General features: G+C 51.8%; 1 protein-coding gene across 1 annotated transcript; it reads right to left on the bottom strand.

Annotated features, from left to right (window-relative positions):
- Positions 1 to 7,481: 7,481 nt before the first annotated feature.
- On the bottom strand, positions 7,482 to 9,984 carry POU4F3 (POU class 4 homeobox 3). The gene is made up of 2 exons (XM_019661515.1): positions 9,783 to 9,984; positions 7,482 to 9,468 (listed from the first exon to the last, which is right to left on the bottom strand). Exons 1-2 carry the CDS (start codon positions 9,900 to 9,902, stop codon positions 8,572 to 8,574), a joined length of 1,017 nt encoding a protein of 338 aa, XP_019517060.1. The 5' UTR covers positions 9,903 to 9,984; the 3' UTR covers positions 7,482 to 8,571.
- Between the last annotated feature and the right edge of the window lie 1,742 nt (positions 9,985 to 11,726).

Below are 11,726 nucleotides of genomic sequence, written 5' to 3'. Positions count from 1 at the left end.
TCAAAACCTAGATTTTGGTCCCCTCCACCACACTTTCTTTGGGAGACTCACTATTGATCTAAAAAATAATTTTGTCAAAGCTCTTTGGAGTCTTTATTGACAATTGCTCAAGTCTTTATGTTTGTCTTTGGTCAAGTTCTTCCCAGTTTGCTAAACTGGTTTCAGTACATGAGGGTATTTTGACCATAAATTCAGAGCGTCCCATGAAGAATAGCCTTCTAGATGACCTCGTCCAGGAGGTCTTAACCTGGCACCTATAAACTCATGGGTCAAACCCAAGGGATCCATCGTTGAGCTTCAAGAAGACAGCAAAAATTTGGAGTGTGCAGATGTGCATGTCTTCTGGGTTAGGAAAAAGTTTTCCTCAGATTCTCAAGGGAGTCCAGAATCCTCACCAAACTGACCCACTATCTAACTCAATTTCCTCAAGTTAGAGTTGAGGCACGGAGGCACTGAAGGTGAATACAGTTGCCAAGGTCATGGAGAACAGAGTAAGGCCTGGAACTCAGAGCTCTTTGAACACATTCCAGGGTCTTTCCCACTGTAAAATGTGACCTGCGCTCTGTATACTGATCAGAGATGATTCCATATATCCCAGTTACTCTCTTCCAATTCGAGCTTTCACTACTAAAGGAATTCATTGAGAGAGTATGCAGGACTCAATACAAATCAATACCGCCCTTGGAATAATATTTCCCTGTACATGTCACAGCAGTCACTCAGGATCACACCCTTGGAATTCTGTCAGAGATGGAATTTACATTCTAAGGCTCTCAGCTCCCTTCCATGTAAAAGCTCAGCTGGAGTTCCTGCAGCCTGGTGTTCAATACCCAGTCCTACGTGGGTTATTAAATGATGTTGTCAATGTCTTCTGCAGTCCCATCAGAGCTGTGTACACCAAGAAAAACTCATCTTACTGGAGAAATCAGCTCACTTACAAGAAGTAAAAGAGTGAAGGGAGATTTTTAACAGAGTCTAATAAAACCAAATGCTATAGGAACTGAAGTATCCAACACATAAAGGTACTTCCATTATAAGTATAGTGGCTAATTCCATAGTAATAACAGATGGGTTGCCTTAAATTACATTTGGAAGGAGATGGGATAGAGCTCAAATCAGCTAAAAACACTATATGTTTCTAAGAAGGCAGTTTTTATACATTATGGTGTCTGCACCTCCAAATTAATTTTTGGTTAAAAAAATGAATCAGGATATTCAACCGCCCATTCAACTTATAGTTCTATATTATTGATTTTATACCAAACTTCCTAGGATTCTAGGTGTGAGAAGAGTATTCAAGATGGTTATATCTCTAGTTCTCTAATAGCATAGCAAAAAGTTAATGCACATGACTAAATATGACAAAATCAAGAAATGGCAGCCAATAAAATATCTCTGACATATACACAAAAATTTATCATGTTATTTGCCTTCCACAAAGGGAATGGGTAACTTGGGTCAAGGATAGGGGAAAGCCTTTTCACTGCAAATCTCCTGGTTCTTTTGAATTTGAATCATATAGTATTTAATCAAAACATTAAGAAATAAACCTTGAATTTTATAAAGAGAGATAGTGTCAAATATATATTATTTAGACATGTAATTAACTTCTAAAAGAAACAGCTGGAAGTGGCAGAGGGTACAGGGTTGGTCAATTTGCCTCTCTGAATTCAATTTTTAACTATATGCATGATTGTTAAAAAGTAAATCACTTCCAACCAACTTGCTTTACAGATAAGAAACTGAGGCTCTGAGGGTGGGAGAGATTAGTGAGGGAGCATAGCTACACACTCAGGTTGCTGTGTCTCAGGCCAGAGCTTTCCTTAACGTGGACCAAGAATCTTCCTGTGACTGGTGTCTAAACGCCTTCTAATTATTGTTATTATTGTTATTATTCGATTAAGACATTTTTTAGAATATTTGAATAAAATTGACCTCTCCTCATTCTGATCCTCTGTGCTAATAATTGTACCCTTTTTTATTCATTCAATTACAAGCAAATTGACAGGAGACATTTATATGAAGCAGCTTAAACCCCAGCTAATGGAGTGCCTAATGACTAATTGATCAGATCCCAGCCCAGAGAGCAGCTCTGAGTGGCCTAAAGGAATTTATGCAATTAGTTTAGGTTTGGTAGAAATTGAGTGCATATGAAAGTAAGCTTTTTATGGTCTTGATTTATGAGGGCTGGACATTAATTATATCTGCCAAGAGGTGAGCCGCCTAGCAAGCCCCGGGCACTGGGGGGCTCTGTTGCAGGAAGGGGTGTTTGGTTTTGGAGCTGGGCTGATGTGTGTGGGACGGTGTGAGGGTGGGAGGGGAGATGCGTAAAGAGAGAAATTGGGATTGAGAGTGGGATTCCGCCAGTGGCCTCTTGAAAGTGTGGTGGCTCGCCCTCCTGTACGGAAAAACAATATTAAACCCTAAATTTAGGATTTAAAGATGTATAGAGATGTCCCATAAAAGTCTGATTTTCCCAGGATGAACATCTAGGATTTGTGTGTGTGAAATCCTAAAACTGAAACCAAACTCAAAAAAGAGCGAGATCTGTATCGGCACCAGTTTGCCTCCAGCGCCGGACTGGGCAGGGCTGAGCTGAGCTGGGGAGCAGAGAACTGACGTCTTAGGGAGACTTGTGCTCCACGCGCTGGCGACAGGAAGAAAACAGTGGGGAGGACTCCGGGGAACAGCCCGGGCCTAGCCGCCCATCCCTCTCTCCGCAGAGTTCCTCCCCAAAGCCCAGAGGGCTCTCCCAGCCCGAACGCAGACGGGGGGAAACGAGGGGAAGCCCCCGCGGGAGGCGCAGGGCGGAGCCAGGCGAACCCTGACCCCGCCGGGGAGCCCTGGGAGCCCCGCGGGCACGGAAGCGCCGTCGGGAGGAGCGGAGGGAAACCTGACCTGATCGGAAAAGAGCGATCGAAGGAGAGACTAATTTGTCCGCCGGGGTCCTCGCTGGCTCCGTCTGCCCGCCGGGGCTCCCGCAGCTCCGCGGAAGAGGGAAAGAAGGGAAGGGGGCTTTCTGAGCGCCCCGGGGACCGACCAGCCTCGCTCCTGCACTTCGGGGTCAGAGTTTCGCGCCTGCGAGGTTGGAGGGAAGCTCCGAGCGGGTTGCACCGGAGACAAGTAAACAGACGAACACAGACTGGGACACAGACGTGAGCGGAGGCGCGGGACGCCGAGGGAGAGACCCGCAGCGATGGAGCGCGACTGCAGGGCCCGAAACCTGGCGAGGACCGCGGTGTCCTTGGCTTCCACCACGTGCACTGCACTTGCGGCTTCTCCTGCCAGATCCCACGCGCCTGCTCCGCGCCCACCCCAGGCGGCCCCCCAATCCTTCTCCTGCCAGGGTTGGATCTCACTTGGGGATGATTGAGGCCAAAAAAAAAAAAAAAACAGGGTTTGCCAGCTCTCCCCACTAAATTACTGAGTTCACTACTTGCCCTGGGCAAATTACATAAACACTCTGTACCTCCAAGTTCTCATCTGTAAAACGGGGTTTTAAATGGTATCCACTCGTAATGTTGTTTAAGGATGAATAAAGTAATGCACATAAAAGTGCGTGGAACAGTACCTGACCTACAGGAAGGCCTCAATACGTGTTAGATACCATTATTATTCCTTTATCCAACAAATTTGTGAAGTACTCAATCTGCGAGGCCCTGCACTGGGTTCAAGGAGGCAGGGGGTACTGGGCAGACATGGTACTTGCTGTCCCAGAGCACATTTACCGCTTAACAAGTAAACAGGGTGGTATCAGGGAGTAAGAGGACTAAGGAAGAAATAAAATGGGGTATTTGTGATAGCGTGAAGAGCAATTTGAGGTAGAAGGAGCCAGCTAAGTCTTCCGCCCATCTCTGGGCCTCAGTCTCTCTCCTTCAGTAAAATGAGCTTTTAGGCGCCCTGCCCTCGGGCTTCATGAAGCATTGTGGGCCGGGGCCCAAAGAGGGATTGGGGAAGGACCAGCCAGAGGCCTCATCACTCTGCCTCCTCAGCACACTGCAGCCCCGCCCCCTCGGAGGGAGCTCTGAGCTGAGCCTCCAACCATGACAGATGCTTGATGCTCGCCAGGATTCTATTGGGGAGGAAGGCTCCAATTCCAGGAGCCACGGATTAGGGTCAAGCTTTTCAGAGGGCACCTATGTATTCGCACCATGGACTCTTGGAGAGCGAATTCATTGTTTCTTCCACAGCTGGGTGGCACAGTTAGCATAGAGAGTTCTTTTATGCTTTTCTGGCTTGCCTCTGAACAACTACGTCACGAGCTGGTAGGCACTGCTTATTTTATAAATGAACAGACTGTGGCTCACAGAAGGAAAATGTTGATCTCACATGACTCCAAGCCCTGAATTTGACCCTGGCAACACTACCTCTTACTTTTCTGAGTATAAATAATGTTTTGACGAGACTAAGCATCCATTAACGTCTACTATTTGTCAGGCCCTGGGCTTATGTGATTTTATTTAATCATCAGAGCAATCCTGAAAGATAGTCTTTGTTCCAATTTTACAGATGAGAGCACTGAGGCTCAGAGCGCTAAAGTAGGTTATTCAAGTAAGAGACGGAGTAGGTATTCCATCCCAGGTCTGTCCACTCCAGACCTGGAGCTGTTTTCATCTCAGCAGGAAAGGAAGAGAACTCAAGCTCCAACGCAGGGTCAACAGAAGGTCAAGCACATTCAACAGGGCAGAGGTCACCCCCTGATCCCCCGCTCTGATTCCTCCTCTAGGTACCAAGGGCCCATGTCACAGAGCATCCTTCCTGTACCCATGATCACCACGAGTGGGGCAAGGCCCCTTCTAATTTAAATAGGAAGGAAACTGGCTGCCTTTGAATAGAAGCTTGAGATGCACATCACCACCTAGACCCTGATCCCACCCCCAGAGAAATTTGTCTATTCTTGATGGTCTCTGTTCTGCTCTATACCCCTAAAATCCAGAGAGGATTGTGTTAGAAGGGGTCCTTTCATTTTTCATTCATTCATCCAACAGATATCTTTTGTCTGCCACTCTGGGCCAGACCTTGAGCTGGGAAATGGGCATGAAACAGCGAACAAAACTGACAACACCTTAGATACAAAGAGCGTAAGCTCCTAGCCAGAGATCACATGGCTTCAAACTCAGGAACGACAGGATTCCTGCCTCCAAGTTTTGCCTACCAGGACTTCAGCCATGTGGGCTTGTGTATGCCTGGCTCATTGGGGGTCAGGCCCCGGTTCCAGCCACTAAGGTGCCCAGAAGCCTTCCTCCTGGTTCACAGATGACTCTCAAAGTCCCACCTTGAGAAGCAAGATGCAGCTTTCCATACAAACAGCCCTGCACACTGGCCTCACTTTCAATTGGTACAGTTTAAAGAAACTCCCAGCTGGGCCTTGGACAGTGGATGTTGCAAGTTGTTGGGATCCAGGAAAGGATTATCTACTATAGGGTGATTTCGATGACTCTTAAAAATATTTTTATGAGGTTTAACAGCCATCCGCAGAGGCTTAGACAGGTGGCATGACTTGCCCAAGATCACAAGTTAGGAAATGGCCCACCAGGATGCACACCAGGCCTGTGTAAGCCCCAAACCAGCTAGTACCCCCCACCTCCACCACTACCCTCTAGGAGTCTGTGCCTCCAACAGACAGACGAGTGGCAAAGGCGACTGCACAATTCTGGAGAAACCACAGCGCCCGTTGCTTCCTGAGCAAGCCCATGTAGAGAAGATGCGGCGCCGGTCCGGCGCACTCAGGGGGTGGGAGAGGGTGGAGTGTGTCCTGGACCCGGCCGCAGCTCCCGCCTGCCGGTAGAAACTGGTCAAAATACCCGTGTGCGATGGCGATCCCCGGCGCCTGGACCGGACCAGGCGCAGAGGCGCGAGTCCCATTCCTCACCTAGCCCGGCTGTTTCTGACGTAATCTGCACTCAGGAGACTCATCACACCCTCTCCAAAAAAAGTCTCCTAAACTTTTCAGGTTATTAATTAAAAACAAAAATAACAGCAGGGAACTTTTCGAAAAGCAGATGGAGGCGGATATCGCGTTCTTTCCAGGGCCAGAAAAGCCGAAGGCTCTTACCTGCAGGAAATCTCGCAGCCCGCAAAGGCGCGTCTGTCTGGAGCGCTTCGCTTCGTCGCGGGACGCTCACGGCCGCCTCCTCTGCAGCCCGGCTGGGCTCCGGCCCTGTGTTTTATACCACTATAGGCAATTAATATTGCATCAGCCGTATTTTAAATTTTCAAAACCCACAATATAATGTAATGGCATAAGGGCATTTATTATTAAAGGACACCGATGGAGAGGGAGGTGGAGGAATCGCTGGGGCTGTTTCACAAGGCGGGGGTGAGGGGCTGAGGCTCTGGGGCTGAGGGTGATCCCCCAGGTTTGCTTTTGCAATGAGGGCGGGGGCCGCACCGCGCGGAGGGAAGACCCTGTCTGTTCCGAATTTTGAGCTCGAGGTCTAATGACCCATAGCTCTTTGATGACACGGTGGGGAAATGGGCAGACGACTTCTGGACTTGGAGCATTAATTTTTTAAATCATGAAGGTGTTTCTGCGGCTTACAAATTAAAAGGTTTCCTCCCCCTTTTAGAAGGAGTGGGAGAGAGAGAAGGCACTAGCATCTGTTGAGCACCTACTATGTACAGGGCACTAAGCTAGGATCTTTGCAGCAGACCTCTCATTTAGCGCTCCACGGAGAAGCCCAGCTAGACCACAGAGTGAGCAACCTCCTGGGTGACAATTCCAAATCAATTTCTGAAGAGACTCCAAAGGGTCCCAACGGACTCCGTCCCGAGAAGGAACACTTTCCTCCCTCTTTGCAGCCATTCCTTCACTTCCTATATAGCCACTGAATCTATTAAAATAATGTTTCCTATTAAGCCCAACCACTACCAGGCGCCTTAAATAAACAATCTTACTTAGTCCCGACAATAACCTTGTGAGATAGGTATTATCGTCTTCATCCAGCAGACAAACAATGGGGGCGAAGAGAAGTGAAGAAACTGGCTTTAGGGTCGCTCAGCCAACGAGTGGAGGCACTGGGGCTCCTACAGCAGTCAGGCTTCAAAGTTTGCGATCTGAGTCAAGTAGAGCGAACTGAGGCTGAGAGATTCTCTCACGGGGACGTGTGAAGGGAAGTGTCTTAAAACCCTGAGGTCCGGAAACCAGCGGTCGGATCTCAATAGGGTGAGAGGATGAGGCTACCGGGGGAGAAGGAGAAAGGAGATGGGATGGCCAGGGGCTGACCTGCCGGAAGTGACAGCCCAGCTCTTTGGGGTCCTCACTTTTAAATCCTTTCCAAGACTAGTACACTTAGCCTCGGAGAAAGAAAAGCACTGCGATTCGGGTTGAAAAATAAAGCATTTATTTTAGAAGTTAATTCAAGGGGTAAAGAGAGAAGAAAACTTAATATTTTATTTGTATTTACTCGGAGAACGAAACCAAAGATCACACAGCAACACGCAAATTACATGAAGCAACGAAAGATAAAATGTGATGGGACTAGAAGGAGTGGGGGTGAGAAGGATCCAAGCCGGCGGTCTGGCCCTTCTTTCCAACCACAACTATAAGTGAACCTCCACCGAGAAACGCCCACAGAAGGGGATGGAAAGAAGTAAAGTTAAATAAATAATAGAAAACAACGATGCTAACAATAACAACAATAATAAAAGCGCAACGAGGTGAGACGTGTTGGAAGGACTTGCATATGATTCGGAGAAGTTACAATTACTTTCGAGCAGCCGCCTCGACACTGCGCTGGGCGTCTAGCTGGAGAAGCGAGCTGGGGTCACAGAGTCCGCAGTCCGTCAGGAACACTACCAATTCCCCCCTCTCCAGCAGGAGGTAATTACCCCTCCAACGCCAGCAGATCGTGGAGGATGGGTTCGAGCACGTGTCCACTGCTGCTTGCAAACAGCTAAGTGATCCCAGTCTGTGGGCCCTTTTCTGGAGCCCGGCAAATGCAGAGAACCGCTTAGAGCCCGCGCAACTCCCCGCACGCTTTCCCTGAACCTAATCCATGCTACCTTAGAGAATTTACAACAAACCAAAGAATGAGATGGATAAAATTCAGTTGGGGAAGGGAGTATAAGGCTATCCTTTGGAAACATACATGGTTTTATATACTCTAAATAAATCTCCAGTACATGGTTGTGCCCAGTTAAACTTTGCATTATTATTTATCACTTCTTTCCCATCCCTTCACCCCTTGCCTAATCGCGCTTAGCAAAGTGGCGCCTTCACCCCTGAGTTGTGTGGTGGGGCCAATTCACTATCCCTTGCGTTTGGGCTCCTGCCCTGAGGTCGCGCAGTCCAACGCGCAAGGGCGATTTTCAGCACCACGGACAGCACGAGCCCCTCCAGGCCTGCCCTTCGTGAATTTTTTTCTTAGCGCCAAAAGTTTTCTGGTGGGAATAGAATGGAAAAAAGAGAAAAGGAAGGCCGGGAGGCAACCAGGCAGGATAAAGGGGAAAGTCTGTGGCTTTGGGAGAAGAGAGCCTGACCTGCCAGGAAACATCTTGGAGTCCCCCAGAACCGTCCCCCCGGGACGTACACTCAAGCTTTCCCGGCCCTGGACGCTGCGCCCGCAGCAGTCAGTGGACAGCCGAGTACTTCATTCGTTTCTGTTTCTGTCTCTGGTTGCAGAACCAGACCCTCACCACGTTCTTTTTAAGGTCCAGTTTCTCCGCGATGGCCGCGATCTTCTCGGATGAGGGCCGCGGCTGGATAGCGAAGTAGGCCTCGAGTGAGCGCTTCTCTGGCGCCGCGATGGACGTGCGTTTGCGCTTCCGCTCACTGCCGTTGAAGAGCTCCGGCTTGCTGTTTTTCTCTCGATAGGCGGCCTCGGCTTCCTCGAGCCAGGCCTGGAGCACTGGCTTGAGCGCGATCATGTTGTTGTGGGAGAGTGTGAGAGACTCGAACCTGCAGATGGTGCTCTGGCTGAGCGAGCCTACGCCCGGGATCTTGAGGTTGGCTAGAGCCGCGCCCACGTCCGCCTGGGTCACCCCCAGCTTGATGCGCCGCTGCTTGAAGCGCTCGGCGAACGCCTCGAGCTCTCGTGGGTCCGACTCCACGTCGCTGAGGCATGCGGGCATGGCGCTGTGAGGCGCCACGGCGTGTGGGTGACTCATGCCCATGGCCTGGTGCAGGTGGCCCATGGCGCCCAGGTGGTGCGGGTGGATCTGTGCCGGCATCACCGAGTGCTCCGGGGCGCCCAAGCCGCTCACGCTCAGCGTGGGCGAGATGTGCTCTAGCAGGTCGCCCTCGAGGCCCTGGTGCACCGCGTGGTGCGGGTGCGAGGTGAGCGCGGCCGGGTGGGAGATGGGCACGGTGGACGAAGTGGACGTGCAGGGCACGCTGCTCATGGTATGGTAGGTGGCGTCGGGCTTGAAAGGATGGTTCTTGCCGTGGGAGACGATATCCACCGCCGCCAGAGCTTCGGCGCGTGCCAGCAGGCTCTCATCAAAGCTTCCAAATATATTACCCTGCAGCTGCAAGCGAGAAGGCGCACAGCACGGTCAGTGGGGAATACTGTCAACTCAGGATTAAAACACATTTTCAAGCAACCGAGATGCCTCTCCTCAAAGCCCAGGTCATAAAAATTAATACGGAGACAGAAGCTCTGCTGGAACAGACGTGTGGATCAGAGACATGAATGAGAGAGAGGGCGCGCCGGGAGAGAGCGCAGGGGAGACAAGGAGAGGAGTTCAACAGCGGCGATTGTTCTGGGCGGCATGAAAAAAACATGAAGCAAGTGCCTGTCAAAAAATGTGCCTTAGAGCGGTAATTATGCTCCACTACGTACCTGCGGGGCTGGGAGACAGACTCGGCGCATGGCCTCGGAGCCGGAGTGCAGGCTGGAGAATTTGGGTTCTTGAAGCACCGGGTGCATGCCGAAAGGCTGCTTGGTGTTCATGGCCATCATCTTCGCGCGCCTGGCTGGGAGGCAGCGAGGGACATGGATCAGGCTCTTCTCGCTCGCTCGCCGCGCTCCAAGTGAGCGCCGCTCAGCGCCCGCGCTCCCCTCGCCCTCTCGCTTGCTGCCTCCCCTCTCCCCCACCTGCTTCTTCACTCATCTTACAAGCAGCCTGCCAGGAAGGGCCGGGGCGCGCGCAGGCGTGCTCACGCGCCCAGGACTCGCAGGGGCCGCCCGGGAGGCGAAGACAGGCAGCAGCTCTAGGCGCGCCGCTCTGCGCCCGCCACGGCCGCCCCCGCCTCGGCATTTATACCCCGGCTCCGCCGGGCCTCTCTTGGTCCGCCCCGCCCCGCCTGGCTCCATCCTCGCCGACCTTCCGGATTCTTTCTTCTTAGTGGACTCCCCCCACCCCCCAAAGTCCCAAATCTCTCCGTCCTGTCCCAACTCGCACTGCCGAGACCCAGGGGCAGCCCTGGGCTGAGTGGGGTCCTGGAGTTGACCCTACTCCCACCCTCCACCACACACACACACACACACACACACACACACACACACACACACTTCTTGTCGGACCGGCTGCCGCCAAACTGTCCATTTCCAGGGCGCTCCTGGCCCCACGCCCGAGCCGTCCACCAGAGTCCGGCCCTGCAGCGCAGTGAAGAGGCGCCTCCAAGCACCCAGACGGGCTCCGGGGAGGGTGAGGGAATGCCAGAATAGGCCCCAGGTGACCCCCTACCCCCAACCACCCGCCGTAGTGGAGGTGGGGGAAGTAACTGCCTGCCTAGTCCAGGAGGCCTGTGGCTTCCTCCTCAGGCTTGCCTTTCTTGCTTTCGCTTAAGAAAGACAATTTGGCCCCCTCGCCCTTCCCCCAACCCGCCAGTCTAAGGAAGCTTACCAAGTCTTTTTTAGAATAAAGACTTAAGGACTGCCCGCCCACCCTGGGAGCCAGTGCAATCTGCTGGGCCGCCAGTACTTACAAGCCCTTTTCTCCATCATAGCTACCATTTTGAGTTCCTAATATGCGCTAGGCAATTAAGAGAGTTAGCTCACGGTATTCTCACACCCTGTGGAGGAGGGACTGTTATTCCGCTCTACAGAGGAAGAAAACGAGGGTCGGATGGGGATAAGTGATCCGCCCAAGACAACACAGTTAGTTGGGAGCAAAACCATTCAGCCACTCGTTCCGTTATCCATTCCACAAATATTTACTGGTGGCCGATTGTGTGCCAGGAGCCATGGAGGACTTCCCAGGCTCTTACCCACTTGCTACTTGGTCTTCCTTCCCGAAGTTTGGGGACTGGAGTGCTCGGAGGTTAGTACTGCCCCATCCCCGCCTCTCCTCTGCTCTCATCCTCTTTTCTTCCCTCCTCTCTCCTCTCCTTTCCCTGCGCTAGTAAACATCGTGAATAATGGATGGGGAATCCTGGGACCGCGGCCGCGCCGCCCTCCAGGTTCGGAGAGAAACCCTGAGCGCCCAGCTGAGCCCACCTCACAACCGCGGTCGCCTGCGCCCAGGGAGAGGCCTCCGGGTTTCAGAGATCTGCCCCGCCTGCGGGCTCGTCCTCGCGGGCCGCGGGGTGTGGGCCGGTTTCCCAGAATATGGGGAGGGTGGGGTGTTGTAGGGAGCCACCCCTTAGGCTAAGTGGAAGCCCTGCCTTGATCCAGGCTCCCCACCTTCAGGTCCCGCCAACCCTTCTTGGCTTCGGAGCTCTTGCCTGGGTCCTGCCCTACAATACGGTAAGAGGACTCACTCAGCCCAGGTGCGGGAGTTGAAGCACTGCCCTTTCACTAAACCTCTCTGAGGCTCGGTGTCCTGCGCTCTAAAATGGAAAC

This window comes from Hipposideros armiger, unplaced genomic scaffold (genome assembly GCF_001890085.2).
Source record: "Hipposideros armiger isolate ML-2016 unplaced genomic scaffold, ASM189008v1 scaffold_11, whole genome shotgun sequence".
Lineage (NCBI taxonomy): Eukaryota > Metazoa > Chordata > Mammalia > Chiroptera > Hipposideridae > Hipposideros > Hipposideros armiger.
Note: the sequence above shows the minus strand (reverse complement) of the source record. Positions and strands in the feature narration are given on the sequence as shown.